This window comes from Teleopsis dalmanni, chromosome 1, assembly GCF_002237135.1.
Source record: "Teleopsis dalmanni isolate 2A chromosome 1, ASM223713v2, whole genome shotgun sequence".
NCBI classification, from domain to species: Eukaryota; Metazoa; Arthropoda; class Insecta; order Diptera; family Diopsidae; genus Teleopsis; species Teleopsis dalmanni.
Genome location: NC_051846.1, coordinates 106,153,000 through 106,174,597, shown reverse-complemented (window position 1 = coordinate 106,174,597; position 21,598 = coordinate 106,153,000). Strand labels below are relative to the sequence as shown.

Below are 21,598 nucleotides of genomic sequence, written 5' to 3'. Positions count from 1 at the left end.
ATAAAACTATTTATTAAATTTAAATGACAATTTTTTTGTACAAAGTTGTTATTAAGTGCTTTATTTACAGAAATTTATCAAGCACACGAAACAAAATATAACAAGAGAAACGTCGAAACGAATCTCTAATGTATAATATAAACGGTGTAGATTAACTTAATTTCACAATGTAAACTTAGTATTAGATTCCAAAGTAGTAAAATACCAAAATGACCGATAATTCCTCTTTAGAGCAAGAGACAACAAAAGTCAAACATCACATCCCGTTTATCGAATCTTTAACAGTAGTCATTGACATAGATTTAGAATGTATATTCGATTACTTTCTTTTTTAAGTTAGTATGTTTTGTGATACCTCAACTAAGTATAAAAAATAACAGTAAATAGTATGTTTTCACTGTTAGAAAATACAGGATTTTTTTTTTAAATTTAAAGCGGACAAATTTATCTTTTTTAATAAGAAAGTTCTACGATATAGAAGATAAGATAAATAAAAATATTTATAAAAGTTATACACGACAATTATTGCTTACATATTTTTTAAATTTATTCTTTGAAATAATACGAATTTAATATTTTAAGGCGCTGTTGATATGATTTAAATTATGCACAAATGTGTTTCTTAATCATTTAAATTTGTTAATTAAATTTAACTTAATTAAAAATGTATGGTTAAAATTAAATTATTCTGATATTTATTATATTTAATGCAAAATTATTTTGCAAACATATAGTATTGTTTACAAAGTATATAATAATTATAAACATACATATTATATAGATATATCAGGATATATGCATAGAATTAGTTTTCAGTGATTTCCTTTCTTCTTGCTTCATATTAAAAAAATAATTAATCTGTAAGCATTTGTTTTCCACTTTGTTTTTCTTTTTCTTTGTCACGATCATTTCGAGGCTCTGCCTGTCCCAATAAAATTTGATTGGGTTGACCTTGATGAGTTTTCTGTTTCAACATTGTCCAGTCATAAATATAATCATACTGATGGTTTAAGGTTCTAAATAAAATTCTAAAAATAAACAATTAAAAATCATTTTGCTTGCATAAAAAACAAATAATAAAATTACATACCGAAATAGCTGCCGTAAGTACATATAATCAGGTTGTTCTTCAAAGCGCAGGCTACGACAATAATTTAAATACATTGAAAATTCAGCAGGAAATCCTTTACACAGGACTTCTATTGGAGTTGACATTTTTTTTTCTGATATTTTTTCATATTTTTGTTGTTTATTATTAGCCTTCATTCCTTGCCAAGGTAACACGCCGCGATTAAAATACATCATAACATAACCTAAAGACTCCATATCATCTCTTCTAGATTGCTCAATTCCCAGATGAGCATTTATAGATGCATAACGTGCTGTTCCTGTTAAATTTTTATCTTCACGGTAGGGTATATGAATACGAGTTGTAGGATCGCGATATTTTTTTGCCAATCCGAAATCGATCAAAAATAATTTATTACAGTGACGACCGATACCCATTAGAAAGTTATCAGGTTTAATGTCACGATGAATGAAGCATTTTATATGAATATACTCCAGACGTCCAATCATTTGGTCAACCAACATTAAAACAGTTTTTATTGTAAAATGACGAGTACAAAAATTAAATAAGTCTTCCAAAGAAGGTCCTAGAAGGTCCATTACAAGAGTATTGAAGTTTTTTTCTTTGCCGTGATAACGAACTCTAGGTATGCCAACGCCTCCACTTAAAATGCGATAAAGTTTTGCCTCATAAAGTAATTGAGGATGACGCGCATTAATGCTCTCCATTTTTATAGCCACTTCTTCACCACTTTGGATACTTATTCCAAGATATATATCACCAAATGAACCACTTCCTATAATAAAAATGAAAACAAAAAATATTAAGTTTTGATTATCAAACCATATATATATAACTAAAAAAAAATATTCTTAAATGATACAATGACAAGAAAAGTATATAAAACCATTACAACTATAATAATTTGAACGAAATTTTACTTCCCAGAACTAAAAAAGGGGATGGTAAACATTTACAAAAGGTATCCTAAATGCAAATTAGTGGAGTTAACCTGAAATTGATAACACATTATTTATTTTAGTATATGAGTACTACATTTATTTATTATGTATCGTTTGTCTTTTACAATATCTTTACCAGACCGCGTTCTACATCAGACTGTTCTCTAAAACTTATCCTAAGTCTTACAATAGATAGCTTATACATATCAAATGATACCTTCTGCTCAAAAAGTATCCGGATTTTGTTATTTTGTTAACTACTCCTTAAGTAATAGACCTTTTTCAAAAAAAATTTTTTTTGTAATGTTGGTACACCCTTTCTTGACATATGGTACAAATTGGAGCGCCATTTGTCAGTTAGTTTGTTTACAGCAGCTGTTAATGTGAGACTACCTTAAGTGCATTTAGCGATTTTTACTATGGAAAATTCTTGTTGTACGCGATTTTTTGACCACCACTGTCATCGCTCAGGCACCATATTCGCCAGATCTCGATCCGTGCGATTTTTTCCTGTTCCCGAAACTCATGTGTATATGTGGTGTCAATATATTTGACACCACATGAGCTCTTAACCGAATTTATAGTGGCAAATTATTTGTGTCAGAAGTATCGTTTTCTGACTCATACAATGCAATGGTTAGCTCATTTAAATCGGAACATTAGTGTTTAAAAGAATATAAATGCAATAGTCATCAAAGGCGGCCTTAACATTGAGTAAGGTCAACTATTGATATCCCATTACATAATACTAAATATCAACAGCTTAATCAAACTGTTGACTGAATTAAAAATTATGATAGCTGAGAAACAAAAACGTTAACTTTATGACAAATAAAAACTTAGATTATTAAAGCAAATTCTGACTTCAAAAATTAATTTTTGTCAACTTACAAAGATGAAATACACAAATCAACGGATTATCATTTCAACATTACACAAAAAAAAAAAATATTGTCAACAATTTATAACCCCACTAAAATGCGTACTTTTCAACTGTAGTAACCCGAGATGAGAAACCAGCTCAGTTGCTGTTTAAACACATTAGATTCGATAATACGATAAGATACGACTATAATATGCGATGATTTTTGTCTCGAATGAAAATAATGAGACCATGTCATATCTAACAATTTAATAAAACGCAAACGAACGTGTTCTTAAAATGCTCCACACAAATTTAGTTTTTCCTTTGATAAAATCTTGTTAAATTCTATATACTAGAATTACATGAGATAGCAAAGATGACAAACATATCGTATGAACGAGTATCGAATATTTTACATGAATATTTGGGTAAAAACAAACTTCCATTCAATACATGATTTGGAAATGTTTATGCACAATCTAGCTGATTGTGAGCTTCGAATAGTGAAAATTGATTAAACATGGATTCATCACTTCACACCTGAGGAAAAACAAGCCAGAGAATGGGTAAATCGCGGGGGTAGTGCTCCCAAACGACCACGAACTCCATAATCGGCTGAAACGCTTTTGGCTTCCGTATTTTTAGATTCAAGTACAATAATTTACATAAACTATTTGGAAAAAGGAAAAACAATAACATTAGACTATATTTCATTTTTTTGTTTGGTCGATTGAATGAGAAAACCAGGAAAAAGCTACATTTGTCAAATACGTCAAAATTAAATAAATTACGGTATGACTGTTACCCATTTCCAAACTTGAAAAGATGACACCAGATAAAAAATTTTGCATCAAAGGTTAAAGTTGAATGCAAAACTAAAGTATCTTTTGGAGGAAAAATGTTGGAATATAGTTGGACTTGATGTGTCTAGCCAAAAGGGGACTATATTGAAGCATAAAATATAATTTTACAAAATAAATGCGTTTTTATTACTTAGGCCGGGTATTTATCAATCCACCTAGTAAATAATAACAGTTTCTTTTATGTTGTTAACAGCTAAAAGAGAGACACCGAAACTCTTTAAATCAAAAACTATAAAATAATAATTGAATACGTTTTAAACAAAACTCAAAATAGTGAAAGAGCAACCGTCAATAAATTGCTGACACAAAGGGTTATAAAATATGAACTGAAAGCTTAATAATAAGTTTCAAGAAGTCTCACAACACAACAAATCGAATAAATATAAACGCTGAAGATACCCAAACAGGAATAAAACATCAGCATTACCAGATCATATATTAATTTTTTGTTTTTAAATAATAATAATAAATTTACTTATTATGAAATAATATTAAACTAATTATTTAAGAAATTAAAATCAATATATGCATTAATTATTTATTATACTTTTGTTTTCCTACGAATTTATTATATTAATTTATTGCTATTTTTATTTTAGTATAGTTTAGTTTATTTTATTTAATTATCTATATTTGGATTATTTTTTTATTTAGAAATTAATTTAATTAAGCATAATTTTCATGTATCCTTTCCAATTTCATTATATATTTTTTTTAGAAATTAAAAAAAACTTCTGACATATAAACTTTAATACGTATTTAAATATATATGCAAATCTTAAGATCTAAAGGAAATACCGTCCCAGATCGTAGACTTTCGGTAAGTGTTCCCGACAATATGAATGTTTATCTTGCAATACCTGAAAAACAGCACAAACTCTGATGCATTATCACCGTCTCTTAGCCAAGCAACTCATACTATTGTACTAACATCTATTGAAGTTCAAAGTAAGTTTACTTTACAGACAGACATCAGCCGATGTATAATATTTTAAAACCCCATAAAGGTATCATATAACCTACAAGCTACCGTTCGGACATTTGTAGGTGAAAATATGGTTGACATTGTCATAATGACAAGAGGTAATAACTGTGAAACTAAAATTCAGATTTACTTAGAAAGCAATTTTCGAGAGAGCAGAAACTTTGATGATAACAAAAAGTGTATCAGATGTAAATTTGTATTTTATCGATAATATATTATATTCAACGCTGTATTCAAAAAAAGTATTAAATTAGGTTAACGATCAAGTACGTAATGAAAACATGGTACATCCATACCTCGGTTTACAGTCGCCTTTAAGAAATGACAAAAAACAGCTTACGAATGAGAAACTGCTGAAGCTAGATGATTCAGAAGACTTCGATATGGAAAAGGCAACCATATCAGATAATAGTGTTAAATTAACATCGCAAATACTGAAAAAGTGTTTTGATAAAATTAATTAAGTACTCAGTGACTTTAAGAATGCAAAATCACTTCCTTAGTAAAGCTCAGACGTTCCCAGAAAAGAAACGAAGCTATGTAACCATATGAAAAATTTATATAAGAGCAACAAAAAAAAGTCAAACAGCTATTAAATTTCTTTCTTAAGCAATCATGAAGACTGGAGCAAGATCTTAAAAATATATATACTTATATCAGTAAATATATGTATATCAGATATAGTGCTAAAATATAAATTTTTTTTTTTGAAGTGGTTATATATAGGTTTTTTTTCTTTTGGAACCAGTTTATTTATTTTCCATACATTTGTATGAAATTGCTTGTTTCGTTTAACGGCATTTCGTTTTGCGGCCAACTTTTTTGGAAAGAGTTAAGGGCGTTAACAATCCTAATTGCGGTGCACAGTCTAAATTATTATTTAATAATTGTCGTAGTTATTTTCCATTGTTTGAATTATTCATTACAAAATAATTCAGACCGAATTTCCACTTTAGGAGCTCCCTCAACATAAAAACACAAATATCCATACCTATCTCATCTGTCCGTTTATTTTCTAAATCAACCAACCCATAAATTATGTCTGCAGAAATATTGTAAGTTAAATTTTTATTATAGTAATTTCATTAAACATTAAAATGCATTGCTTTTCAATCGAGTCCATTTTGGGGACTGTTTTTCAAGCGCTGTATAAATACAACTTTTTCTCAGAAGTAAATACATAGCAATGGGTTTATAATAAATAATTTGAACCATATGCAGTTCATTCAAATTCCAGACAGCTGTAGCTTCTCAATTAGATTTAATCGGCATTTTAGAGAGCACTTTTTCATTATAAGTAATATCCATTTTATCAATCAATTCATTTACTGACAGATTTGATTTTAATTGCCTTTTAAACTTAATAAGTAATTCTTCAAAGAAAACTCCGATTTAATTCAGATTTTTTAATTAGTTTTATCTGCAATAAAAAATTCTTGCGTTCTAGATGCGTTTTTGTTTGCTCTGCTTTCAAATAGTGTAGAGAAAGTGCGGGTCTTTAAATCTAAAATTTGCTTAAATTCGCTTAAAAATCCATTGCTTGTGTTGGAGCTTGAAAGCGAATTTTGAATTATTTCAGTTTTTAATTTCGATATAAATTAAAAACAACAAACAGATTGCACTAAACTAAAACAAAAAAAACCCTAAAATGAGTGTTCCGCGTTCTCCCCCTGAGCGTGGAAATAAACAAGTTATTAAGGGAGTAAGTATACAAACAAATAAATTTACTAATTTATTGCCGTCTTCTTCTGCACGCAAATGTGATCTTGATATTGAAGATAAAGTGATATTGAAGATAAAGCGATATTGAAGATAAAGTGATATTAAAGATAAAGTGATATTGAAGATAAAAATAATATGCAAAATGCTACTAAACAAGACAGCGGCAATAAAATTCAGACAGGAATAGAGAGATACAATCTTGTTAACTATATATAACTATAGAAAAATTATAAACTTCTTTGATGCCAATAACAAAAGCTACTACACCTATCAGTTAAGACGTAGCAAAGGTTTAAATGTGGTAATTAAAGTATATAAAATTTCGTACTGGAATCTGATATAAATCTTTATCTTTAATATTTAAAATAAAAATAAAATACCTCAATCAATATTTAAAGTAGAACTTGCGCCAAACGCAAAAAAACTCGCTAAAGGAGAAGTGCATCCAATTTACAATCTTCGTTATCTTTTACATCGAAGGATAACAGTAGAAGAACCCTTCAAAAGGAAAGATCCAATACAATGTACTAACTGTCAAGAATTTGGTCATACTCGAACGTATTGCACCTTACCCAGTGTATGTGTAATATGTGCAGATCTACACAAATCCTCCATATGCCCAAAACCTAAGGAAGATGCAAATGCAAAAGAATGCAGCAATTGTGACCATACAACATACTATAGAGATTGTACTGTATTTGGTGCAGTTGAGCAGAGAACTCTTCCCAAAAATCAATCAAGTATTGTGCCACCCAAAAATTACTTCCAAGAACAAATAAGCAATCCAGAAGTAATAATACCAGTGATTGAAAATGCTATGCTATTTCATAGTTTTTATTATTGCTCCTGCTTCTGCTCTGAATTTGACGGAGCACTTATGAAAGCAGAAGCACAAAACAAAATTTGCGTTGCTCTGCTATACTATGCTGTTTGATTTGTTGAAGCACGAAGCAAGAGCAAGAGCAAAAAATTAAAATATATGCTACTGATATTCGTAGCAGTTGTCAAATTTTAAAATTGTTGCTCTTGCTGTTGCTGTGCTACGAAACAGAATAGTAGCGGAGCAGAGCAAAGCAAATTGTGTTTTGTGTGCATGCTACGGCTACTGCTCCCGTAGCAATTACTACTGCTCCGGCATATGCTTCATACTTTTCTGTTATTGAAACAATTTTTTTTTTTTTGCTGAAAAATTGCGATAGAGTTTTACCGTTTACGATTCCGTTATTTTTATTTAAATATTTTCACTATTTTGATGTAGCAATGGCTACATCAAATCTCATATGTAGCAACATCACTATCTCATATGTAGCAATGGCTTGTAATAAGAGTAACATTAATGTTTTAAAATATTTTGATCCCAGTGACGAAGGATATCTAAAATGTAAGATATGCAGTCGTATTTTAAAAAACGAGCGCATATTTAATTTAAAAAAACATTTATTACAATTGGATAAAATATGTTTAGATAGTAATAGTGAAGAAAATGATTCAACTTCTGTTGAGTCTATTAAAAATATTAAAAAACAAGTAATTAAAGTGGAAATTAACAAAAAACAATTGTTTCGATCGTACATTGGACTTGTAACAGAAGATAGCATTCCATTTAATGTTTTAAATATGAATATGAGAAATATAATCGATCCCATATGCCAAGGCCTTACAGTCAAAAATCAAAAAAATTTTTATCTAAATGGTAACAAATGTAAAAATGTATTAAAACTAGTAGCGGAAAACATTAGAATAGAAATTAAACATGAGGTGAAACATCGCCTATTATCTTTAAAAATAGATAGTGGTACTCGACTTTCCAGAAACATATTTGGAATCAGTGCACAGTTTATTAGCAAAAATGAAATAAGATCACGTATACTTGGAATGGTTGAACTTAAAGGACCGAATGCAAGTGCATCTAATAATCTTGCTAAAGAAATCTTATCAACGTTAGCAAAGTATGATATCCAAATTGGACAAATTGTGTCAATTACATCTGATAATGGGGACAATATAATAAAAACAACGAAGTTGTTATCCCAATATTGTACAAACGAAGACGATATTGAAATGTCTGAAGTAGATAACAACAATATGTTTATAAGAAATATTGATAGTTTTCAAAAATCGATAGATGTACGTTTAGGTGAAATACAAATATGCAGGTGTGCAGCTCACACAGCACAACTTTGCACACTTGATATAACAAAAAATGCAGATATTAGAAAATATTTGCTTCAGTGTCGCAATATGACTAAATACGTTAGAAAACCATCAAACGGGTATAGAGAAATATTTGAATTCAAAAAATTACCATTACCCCAATTGGACTGTCCTACTCGATGGGGATCAACATACCATATGGTTGAACGGCTTAATAAAGCAAAAGACATATTAAGTCATATTGCATCAGAAAAAAAAGTAAACGAAAGATGAAAATTTCGACGCCAATGAGTGTTTTTGGGATTTTATTGCTAGCTACTCAACCGTTCTTAATCCATTACAAAAAACTATAGTGAAGTTTCAAGAAGAACAATTACATTACGGAAATTTTTATGCTTTGTGGTTGAAATGTAAATTATCTACTAGTAAAATTTTAGCATCACATTCAGAAAATAAAAATGCAATTATTTTTCAAATTGGTCAAAGTCTAATGGAAAGCATAGAAACAAGGACTCATAAACTATTATCAAATGCAAGCTTGGATGCTTGCTTGTTTTTAGACCCAAGATTTCATCAAATGCTAAATGATTCTCAGAGGGTTGAAGCTGTAGCTTATTTAAAAAAATTATGGGAAAAAATTAAATCACATGACCCTAAACTTCTTCATTCATCTAATCCATCCCACTTAACGGCAACGGAAAGTGTACAGGTGCTGGAAGAAGATGACGACGACCTTCTCAATCAATATATAGCTGCTAATTTAGTACCCACTGATGAATCGATTGATGTTTATTCAAAAATTGAGAGATTAAATCTTCTTTTCATGAAGGCTAACTTAAATGTATTAAATTTTTGGAAAGAAAGACAGTGCAGCGATCCAGAACTTTATGCACTTAGTAAAGTATGCTTTGCCATTCCGCCAACACAAGTAAGTTTCATCATCCATTATTGCATCTAAATGTTATAATTTTTTTTTTAAGGTCACCATAGAACGTGCATTTTCATCTTTAAAATTGATTTTGGCAGATAATCATAATCGTCTTAATCATGACACGTTAGAAAATATACTGCTAGTAAAACTTAATCCCTCCTTTTTAGATCAGTCAATAGAAAATTTGCCTTTATTCGAAGAAAATGAAGATGAATAAACAAAAATCAAATTAATTTATGCATATTGTAAGCAAGAAGTATAGAGAAGGATTTTGTTCAAAAGATTGCTAATTTTATTTAGTTTTTTAATTAATTTTATTTAATTACATAAGATTTATTTTTCCCTGACAAATAAACTAATTATAAAATACTTATATGAATATTGAATAAGAATAAAAAGATATGATCACCACTATTTTTTTTTCAATAAATTACAGTTCCAATAATTTAAATTCAATTATTACATTTCTTTTTTATTTATTTTATTTACAAAAAGTATGAAGCATATGCTGCGGAGTACTACCGGTAGTTGCTCCGGAGCAGTAGTAATTGCTACGGGAGCAGTAGCCGTAGCATGCACACAAAACACAATTTGCTTTGCTCTGCTCCGCTACTATTCTGTTTCGTAGCACAGCAACAGCAAGAGCAACAATTTTAAAATTTGACAACTGCTACGAATATCAGTAGCATATATTTTAATTTTTTGCTCTTGCTCTTGCTTCGTGCTTCAACAAATCAAACAGCATAGTATAGCAGAGCAACGCAAATCTTGTTTTGTGCTTCTGCTCTCATAAGTGCTCCGTCAAATTCAGAGTAGAAGCAGAGCATAGCATTTTTTTCGTTACTATTGCTGCTACGGAGTAGTAAATTCAAACCCTGAATAATACCTCAAGGCAAAAGTTATGCAAATGTATTAAGAGAAAATGTTCAACCTCAACAATTGGCGAAATCGGCAGTAGGTAATTTAGAAGAAACGCTAAATACTCTGATTCAAAGCCTTAATCTTTTTTAGTGTAGCATGCAAAGCATGATGCAAGAACTTATAAAAAATCAAAGTGCTCTAATGCAAGCTCAGATAATGAAGAAATGAGCAACTCCATTAGAATATGTCACTGGAATGCAAACGGTATAAACAACCGTAAACTTGAAATTGAACATTTTTCAATTAGTAATGCAATTGTATTATGCTTGTGTCTGAAACACATCTTACTCAAAAAAACGCTTTCAAAATTCCAAATTACTGCTTTTATGACACTAGGCATCTTAAAGGTATGGCTCGCGGAGGTACTGGTATTATAATACAAAAAAGACTTAAACACTATTGTTTAGAAGATTTCCGTAATGATTATTAACAATTAACTGCCATTCGATTCGATTTGATGATATTGATAATATTGTAATGTCTCACATCTCAGGCATTTATACAACGCTATCTTACGAACAGGTTATTATCCCAAACTTTAGGAAATGTCACAAATAACAATGATACCTAAAGCTGGGAAGGACAAAACCAAAGTAGAATCTTACAGACCAATTAGCATCCTTCCAGTATTATCAAAAATATTTGAAAAGCTGCTAATAGCAAAAATAACGCCAATCCTCTCAGCTAACGAAATAATTCCGGAACATCAATTCGGCTTCAGAGCTAAACATAGTACAATTGCACAAGTGCATCGTATTGTATCATTCGTTAGAAACTCATTTCAAAATATAAACAATACTGTACTTCTATATTTATAGATGTTTATGTTTGTATTTAATTAATATTATTTTATATTTTTGTTTTTGTTATGATATTTGGTTACATGTGCTTACATATTATTTGGGACAACACTGCGACCAGTCATTGACCAACGAAAAGTGCAATTTTGCATTATCAGCTTTTCTTGTTGGTCAATGCACTGAAGAAAGTGTGTAATATGTTGGCCTATAATTATGTCAGCACAGCGTAGGCAAATTTATTTATTTGTGAATTATGCATTAATATTTATTGTTAATTAATGCATAATTTAATAGCTTTTTTATGAAATAATTTTGTATAAATAGAAGAAATAATTCAAATAAAGTTCAGAAAATACAGAAAAATCAATACGACTTAATTATTGATATCATATCTCTATTCTCTCATCTCGATTAGTTTGGGTTTCAAGTGCTCAAACTAATCTTTTTTTTTTTTTTTTGAAATCCATTTATTTATTACAATCTGTCAGGAATGAATGACAATAAGTAATATATATAAATTTAAATCGTAATAATGGTTATTACGATATAAAAAGAAAGGCACGTATGGACTATGCCCAGTGACATATCCATATATATTTAAAATAAAAGTGTATTGTCTACATATACATATTTAAAATGTCTCGCGATGTTTTTCTTCTCAGCCTTGTAAAGGTATTGGAAGGGGACATCAGTTGAGTAACCAGAGGGTTTGGGTGCATATATAAGCGTTGAGCGTAATTCTTTAAAATACTTGCTATTTCTTCCTTGATTGTTTGAACATGTAATTGTTTATGTAGCTGTTCATTCGTTATATACCAAGGTGCGTTTGTGATCATTCGTAGTGTTTTAGATTGGAAGCGCTGTATAATTGCCAGGTTTGAGTCTGCTGCAGTACCCCATAATTGGGCCCCATAACTCCATATAGGTTTAAGTACAGATTTGTATATAAGCAGCTTATTGTCGAGTGACAGTTTGGAATTTCGGCTGAGGAACCAAAATAAGTTTTGTAATTTAAGACCCAAGGCTTTACGCTTTTTGAATATGTGCGATTTCCAGGTTAGCTTACTATCCAGATGTATGCCCAAGTATTTTGTTTCTACAGCTTGTGGTAATTGAGTATTGTTTATTAAGACCGGCGGGCACGTAGAACGTTTTGTAGTGAATGTTACCTGGACAGATTTTGATTCATTCGGTTTGATACGCCAGTTTATCATCCAGAGAGCAACATTATCAAGGCAGGTTTGAAGTTTGGTGGAAGCACGGATTGGGTCACTGTCAACTGATAAAATAGCTGTGTCGTCTGCAAATGTACCGATAACACTCTCATCGGTAAGGGGAAGATCCGCAGTAAATAAAAGATAAAGCATTGGTCCCATTATGCTACCTTGAGGTACTCCTGCTTCTATATCATGAAGTACTGTAGTTTCGTTTCCATGCTTAATAAAAAAGTGCCTAGCCGAGAGGTATGATTTTATAAATATGAAAAAATTTAGAGGTAGATACAGTTTTAGTTTGAACAGGAGGCCCTCATGCCATACTCGATCAAAAGCTTGTGAAATATCTATAAATGCCGCAGTGCAATATTTTTTACCATCTATCGCACTATGGATATGTCTGACAAGTCTATGAATTTGTTCTATTGTGCTATGTTTTTGGCGAAAGCCGAATTGATGGTCAGGTATGAGTCTGTTTTGTTGGATAAACGGAGTATGGCGCTTTAGAAACAGGATTTCCATAACTTTTGACAGGATCGGAAGTAGACTTATTGGCCGATATGATTTGACGTCTTCTGGGCTTTTCTCTGGTTTCGGTATCATGGAGATTTGTGCTATCTTCCACTGTGGCGGAATAAACCCCCTTATTATCACAGCGTTAAATAGATGAGTGAGAAATACAAATCCTTTTGGTGGGAGCTGCTGCAAGGCCATGCCTGTGATTAAATCGTATCCTGGAGCTTTTTTTACTTTTAACTTTGTTATTACATCTCTAACTTCATTAATAGTATATCTTTTAATTGAAAGTTCCAATTGATAAGGCTCTTGTAGAAAATTAATCCTTTGATTCATGACATCAGGCATATTTTGGTTATCATTTGATTTAAAGACCTGGTCCAAATGTAACGCAAATGTTTCTGCTTTTTCAATATCGCTTTTTGCCCATGAGTTGTCGATTTTGCGTATAGGTGGTTGATAGACAATCGGTCTGTTGTTCTTTTTTATGGCTTTCCAAAGGGAATATTTTGTATCACATGAACTTAGGTTTTGAAGGTATAGCGACGTGCGATTATTGTTATACTTTAAAAGAAGGGCTTTAACCCTTCTTTTACAAGTAGTTTGGGTTACAAGTGCTCAAACTACTCTACGCACAAAAATAGGCTACCAAGCTAACACGGATTAAGGATCTGGGTTAGCACCAAGTAGCGTACAATAGATGTAGCCGAAGCGTTTGATAAAATATGGCATGAAGGCTTAATACATAATATTACAACACTCATGCCAGCTAACGCTCACCTCTTGGTAAGAAACTATTAGGTATACCGGTATGAAGTGAGCGTAAAGATACAAATGTTCCGACAGGGAACATTTGTTGTGAACGAGCCATTTTTTTTTTGTTTGTTTGCTATGACATGTGTGAAATATATTTAGTATACATCAAGTCATTGAACAGACATCATATATTTTGATCGTGTTAAAAATGTCGAATTTTGTACCAGAAAGTGATGATTTGCGGAAAGCATTAATTTTTTGTTTTCATTTAAAGAAAAGTGGTGCAGAGTCGCATCGAATGCTTGTCGAGGCATACGGTGATCATGCTCTATCAGAATCAACATGCAAGAGATGGTTTCAACGATTTAGAAATAATGATTTTGATGTGAGAAATGAAGAACGTGGAAGACTGCCAAAAAAGTTTGAAGACGCCGAATTGCAAACGATATTGGATGGAGATGACACTTTGAGTCAAACGCAAATGGCAGAAATGTTAAATGTTGCACAACAAACAATTTCTGACCGTTTAAAAGCTATGGGAAAGATCCAAAAGTTTGGAAAATGGGTGCCACTTGAATTGAATGAAAGACAGATGGAAAACCGAAAAAACACTTGTGAAATTTTGCTTCAAAGACACGAAAGAAAACCGGTTTTGCATTGGATTGTTACTTGCGATGAAAAATGGATTTATTTTAAGAATCCTAAACGGAAAAAAATAATGGGTTAATCCGGGACAACCATCAACATCGACTGCAAAACCAGATCGATTCGGCAAGAAGACAATGCTGTGTGTTTGGTGGGACCAGAAAGGTGTGGTGTACCACGAGCTCCTAAAACCTGGTGAAACCGTTAATGCTGGTCGCTATGAACAACAAATGACGATGCAATCAAAACACTTGGCTGGGAGCTGCTACCCCACCCGCCGTATTCACCAGACTTGGCTCCATCCGACTACCATTTGTTTTCATCGATGGGACACGCATTGGCTGAGCAGCACTTTGATTCCTACGAGGAGGTCGAAATTTGGGTGAACAATTTTTTTGGCGTGGTATCTACAAATTGCCAGAAAGGTGGTCAAAATGTGTGGAAAGCAATGACCAATACTTTGAATAAAATGTTTTTTACTTTCCTGTTAATAATTAGTGTTCTATTTTCACCAAAAAAACGCTCATTTCATACCGGTACACCTGGTATTTAAGTAAAAGAAGTTTTAGTTTAAGATATAAAGACTTTGCTTCAGAACCTTGTTCTATCAGAATAGGAATTCCATAAGGAAGTGTAGTAGGTCCGCTATTATACCTACTGTATACAAGTGATATGCCAACTTCGGAAAACACTTTAACTGCAACATTTGCTGACAATACAGCAATAGTAAGTGCACACAAAAACCCCGCAATGGCACAACGCATGCTTCAAGATCATGTTCACCAACTCGAGCAATGGTTATCAGTATGGCGTATCAAAGTCAATGAACAAAAATGTACCCATGTAAAATTTGCTCTAAGACCAAGAAACTGTCCCAATATTACAATAAATGAGCAAAAAGTACCTTCGAGCGACTATTTAAAATATTTAGGGATACACCTAGATACAGATTTAACTTGGAATAAATACATAGGGGCTAAAAAGACACAAATAAATATAAAATTAAGTTCATTGCATTGGCTTATGGGCACATCATCTAAGCTACCACTTGAATACAAAATTCTGCTGTACAAGTAGCTAATAAAACCTATATGGAGTTACGGAATTCAACTGTGAGAAACAGCAATGCCATCAAATATTGAAAAACTGCAAAGGCTAAAATCTAAAACTCTAAGAATGATAACAGGTGCACCGTGGTTTATGAAAAATGCTAACCTTCATAGAGATTTGAGCGTGCCAACAGTAATAGAAGAAGCTGCTCGATGTAGTCGTCAGCACCTCTTAAAAAAAAATTAAACACAATTATATGCAAAAGTAGCAATTTTTGAAGCAGAAAAAGTCTACGGATATTTGAGTAAAAATTAAAAAAGTTATGCGTAATTTAAAAAAAATTTTGTAAATATCCGTAGACTTTTTCTACTATGTGTATATATTTATTTAAAATCAAACACAGCACAGAAGTTGTAGTAAAGTAAAATATTTAGAAATCAGGATTTGGGATTTTAATTTTTTTTTTTGTTTTTAGTAAAAATAGATTTCAATTTATCGAAGCTTTATAGTGATCATCAGTTATAGTATCATTCGTTTGCAAATAAAAATTCAGAAATTCAAAATTCAAAAGTCTTCTACTTCATTCTTGGAAGGCTTATGAACAAATTCGTCCACCGAACCCTCATCATCACTTTCCGTTGCGCTTAGAATCGAATCCAGTAATCCAGAGTTATAATGCTTAATAATATCGTCATCTGTAGGAAAGCTTCATTAACAAATTTTATTGTCGAACATAATATAATCGTTAAGAGCATCATTGAAAGCTGTTTTATTTACTTTAAACCACACTTTATAGTTATGTTCCACCAATTCACGGTCTTTCTTGAATAACATTGATGATGAATAGATTGGAGTAATTTTGCTGTCATAGCTGGAATTATATTAGCCCATTCGTCCATTAAAATCTGTTTAATCTGTTGTTTTTTTGAAAAGCTGTGTTTTCTTAATTTGGACTCCAAATGACCCCAAAGATGTTCTATTGGGTTTAAGTTTGAACTCTGCGGAGGCGTTTTTATCACTTTTCGGTGGTTATATGATAACCAAAGCTTAGTGTTTAACGCAGAATGCTTTGTATCATTATCCTTATAGAACTGAAAATCATTCCCAATGCCCAGTTTTTCTGCATTTTACCTCAAGTTTTTCTTTAATATATCGATATATAACTTATGATCCATTATTCCACTTATTACTTCGATATTTCACACACCAGATGTCACCATACATCTGCAAATCATAACACCGCCACCACCATGTTTAACAGTAGAAACTGTATTGCGTTCTTGCACCTCCGTATTTTGTTTTCTATACACAATTACATTGCTATCGCACCCAATAAGGTTGAATTTACTCTTATCAGCAAAAATTATATTGTACCAAAACAATTCTGGCTCTTTTACATAAGTTTTTGCAAATTGTAGCTATTTGATTCTATTAATTTTGTTTACACATGATATCTTTCGTGAAGTTCTTCCTCTACAACCATTAATTTAAGCAAATTGCGAATAGTTTGTGGTGTGACCTCTTTTCCCAAATATTTCTGAACATTATTACAAAAAATTATTGCATTTGCTTTGGAATTTTTTTGAACTTGGCGTACTAACCACCGCTCATCCACTTTGGAAAGTGCTTTAAAACGACGGGATCTTTGATTGTTTTCGACCAATTTTGTTTCTTTTCATTTTTTATAATGTAATGAATGGTAGTTCTTAGTCTATTTACTATTTCACCAATTTCAATCCATTTCTATAATGTTTAATTACAAGTACTTTAACTCTATCAGAAACTTTTCTTCCTTTACGAGCCATTTTGGAAATATTAAGATATTACTACACAAAACACTTTATAATAAGGAGCCAAACGCTGCTTTCTTCATAGAAAATAAAAAAAATGGGTTTTCCCCATTTTTGTTTACCAAAATTACAAGCTTAATGCATAAATAACGAATACTTTTTTTGCTTAATTTTTGGTATTTCGCAATAGAATTGCTTTTTTTGTTATTTAATTTTTAAATTTTTGGAGTAAACACAATTACAACAAATGAACAGAATACAAACGTTGAAAACTGCATTATTATTTTTTAATTCTTTTGTTTCGTTTTGTTGTTATTACAGCATTTTATAAAATTTTAGTTAATGATGAATACTTTTTTTGGCCGCTGTATATTAATGAAATAGACAAACAAAAACACGAAAGGCAAAAGAAACATACGTATAAAAACAATTGTGGATAGAGTCACAATCATACCAGTTGTGACTCGATCGAACAATATTGCATGGGGTTGGGTGGATTTATTATAAATCCACTAGCAAAATAAAGTGGGTATTTCGTTTGTATGAGCATAGCGCTTCTTTGTACTCTAGATTATTTGGTTTTATTTTTTATTGTTATACAAAATGTAATTTGCTTGCATTATGTGCACATATGCAAGATTTGCTATTTGCCAAAACGTAACATTTGATAGATTGCAACAGTGATGCCAATGTCTCGCTTAGCGCCTATAAGCTGTTTTTTGCCACACTTTCGAGCCATCGAAGGCACCTGTTGTTAATTTAAAATCGCTATATTAACTGGACAAAAACAGTGTTAAAGTTCAATATGCTTGCTGTACCAATAATTATGTTTATCACAATACATAGAAAGTGTAAACTTTATTATAAACTATTTTATTATTTATGCTGTTATATTAAGCTGCATGTTTAATTTTCTGAAAAATATTATTGTAAAAAGGACTTTAGCATTATAAACGCCTTCAACTGTTTATTTCGTCTAGTTTGTTGGGCGTATAAGTTTATTTAGTTTAGAATAGTAAGATTCAATTGCATGATCCATGTCAACAGTTGGTATATAAACTTGATTAATATTGAGTTTAATTGGCAATTAAACAGTTAAAATAACTAACTCTTTCAAATAATGGGAAAGAGTAATCTAACCAACCTATAATGTTTCTGTTTTGGTTGCCACAGAAATATACTTACGTATATTATCGGAACAAATTCTCTACAATCGGACCACCTTATTTCAACTATACCAAGCATTTTCTTTTCTAAAATTATTTCAGCTAAGAGAAATAATGTATATGACTAACAAAAAAATTAACTACAGCGGGTTCCCCAACCTTTTGGTTCACACTAAAAAAACAAGACGGTATACTGCATATAAATAAAGATTTATTTACAAGCTTTTTACAATAGGATATGAGATATGTTAAAATGAGGCTGTTACGTGGTTCTTCAAACCAAGATGTACTTTAATATATGATATAGTAAACCCATTAAAATTATTGACACCAATAAAAATAAGAAAATGGAAAATACTTTTAAAAGATTAAAAATTGAAAATACTGAATGAAGCAAAGTGGTCTTCATCAGGACATAATCAACAAGATGGTACAAGATTTTATTACTCAATAATTGGCATATAGAAATAGATATAGAAAAGGTGTTGGAATAATAGTATTGGATAAATATTACAATAATGTTAAAAGACGATACCATTTTCTGATAAGGTAATACTGTTTAAATTCAAAAGAAAATATTGTAATCTAAACACCATACAAATTTACGCACTAAATGCCAATAGTTAGGTTAAACCAGCGATCCCAAGGGGATCCACTTAGGCCCATAGGCCCATTGTGATAAATGCCAATAGTACTGACATTGAAATAAAAAACGTTAATACAAAAGGAAAAAGTGTGATCAAATTGGCAAAAAATCAAGATATATATTTAATATTGGCGAATTACATGCAAAATTGGGCACCGATAAAACAATTGAATTAACTAGCTAGTTTGAATTAGGGTTAGGAAACGAACACGCCAACATACTAAATTTACTTTCCCAAGGGGAGGATTCAATATTTATATTAAATTACACTGAAAAAAGCTTTACACATGGTAATCACCACAAAACAAACATTGCAATATAATAAGTAACCGAAGTGGTTTCATTCTTAGACATAGATTTAAGCCATTTATTATATAGTACAAATGTATTGAAATGAAAGGACGCAGAGAGATCACTATATATAACCATATTGGCTAAGAAGTAGAAAAAACTGTGCTAGATTAAGGACAATAGAAAAATTAAATGAAGAAGCAAAATGCAGAAAAACTCAAAAGAAATTATTAGCAACCTGAGGTAACAAAAAATACAAAATATTCGTATAAATAAATACGAAATATTCGTATATATTTACGAATAAATAATAATCGCAGATATCCATAATTTTATTTACAGCCAAAGAAGAAACCCAGCTACCGGTTTGCGTCGCTATTGTTGTGCTTTTTTACTCTTAACCCATACTAAGTAAGAATTACCATAAAAAATAAGGAATAGGTGAACTGATCTATATTCTTCGGGTAAATTATATTGTAATCAAGTATAAAACTACAAATTTAAATTCACTTACCAATTTTTCGTATAATTCTGTATTTCCCACCAACAATTATTTCGGAACGGTTATCTTTCATAAGCCTTAGTTTTTCCATTTTGTATACAATGAATTGCGACAAAAAAAATAGATTTCGTAGAGACCGATCTTTTTTGTTTGGATAGTTACAATATCAGCGCAAAAGAATATCTGCGTATAAATTTATAAAAATAATTAATAAATTAAAAGTTTTTATTAATAAAAGGCTTAAGAATAACATATAGTGTAAAATAAAAATTCTTGTGACAAGGATTGAAATAAACTGTAGAGAATCTTACATCAAATATACATATATATATATATATATATATATAAATTCACATTTCTATTTTAATAATAAGCTTTCTCAATTTAACCTAAATTATTTTAATTTAAACACGCTTGACGTTTGTAAATAGAAAAAAGCTGATTAAAACAAATTTATTATAATTTTTTATATAGATGCGAATGTTAAAAAATATACAAGTAAAATCAAAGGTGAAAACTTGTTTGTTATGTAGTATATAAGCACTTTATGTATCTGCATTTCATCTTACCAAATGCTGAGTTGAAATGAACCTTTATAATTTTTTAGCTGTACTAAAATTTTCTTAGTTGTATTTTAATATATCAGGAAATCGTTAAAAAATTTCATAGCATTTTATTATATTTTATCACAAGACAAATTATGAAAAATCGCCACTTTCAGAAAACCACTTCACGTATTTTTAACAAAACCCGACTACTTTATCTCTAAATGATTGCTTCAACAGAAGGAAGAATGCCATATTGTTTACTTTTTTACAAATTATATAAATGCTACCAATCCATCACATATTATGTCGCAACTTTGTACTCACACGGCGATTGCAAATAATTTCAAAGCAACTGTTTTAAATAACTTTCATAATTCCAAAATTTATTAATTTAAATTAAATTATTTAATTTACTTATAATTTGAGTACATAAAAAGGCGCTTAAATATTACGTTCGTGAACACATGTGAAGTAGTAGGAATTCTTTTAATAAGTTTTGGTAAGTTTAAATTTGGTAAACGTCACATTTGACATTCTGAAGCAAATTTATTATAAAAATTATATTATATATATACGAGATTTAACACAAATGCATGCTTATAAAACTATTTTTTCCCATCTTATGTTAATTATATTACCATTACAAATAATAAAACTACCAATAATAATTATGATTTGGTAGCAATCAATGCTATGATTTTGGTTCCTATTGTTTAAAATTAGACTTTTGTTTCAATTCACCTCAATACGAGTTCGAGTAAATTGTAGTAAATTGAGGGAAGTAATAAATTATGTCGGTATGGCAGCGAATGTTGGTATTTACCGGAATTTCGAGTAGGGTAAATTAGACAAAAATTAAGTAAATTAGATTTCACTATATTAGGTGTTGTGAAAATTTTATAAGATGTTTTATAAATAAATAAATAAATTTGAAAACTTTTAACCAAATGTAATAAATAAGTCCAATAAATATTTACATAAGTGCAGTGCAAAAAATCCCTATGTAATTTCAATTTACTTTATGGTAATTTACTCGAACACGCACACGGCCTGAATATATAAAGAATTACATGTAATTTTTTTTCCCTGCACTTAAAGGTAAACTGCAATTAGTCCGTACGTAAGTAGCTGATTTTATTTACATTTGAAAAAGTAAACAGTGACATTATATATTCTATAGGCCTTTTCTTTTATAAGCATAT

The 21,598-nt window shown here is 30.6% G+C and overlaps 1 protein-coding gene across 1 annotated transcript; it reads right to left on the bottom strand.

Annotated features, from left to right (window-relative positions):
• Window positions 1-754: 754 nt before the first annotated feature.
• Window positions 755-20,662, bottom strand: LOC119671054 (casein kinase I). The gene is made up of 4 exons (XM_038081554.1): window positions 20,418-20,662; window positions 19,861-20,031; window positions 1,091-1,865; window positions 755-1,028 (listed from the first exon to the last, which is right to left on the bottom strand). Exons 2-4 carry the CDS (start codon window positions 19,937-19,939, stop codon window positions 854-856), a joined length of 1,029 nt encoding a protein of 342 aa, XP_037937482.1. The 5' UTR covers window positions 19,940-20,031; window positions 20,418-20,662; the 3' UTR covers window positions 755-853.
• Window positions 20,663-21,598: the final 936 nt, after the last annotated feature.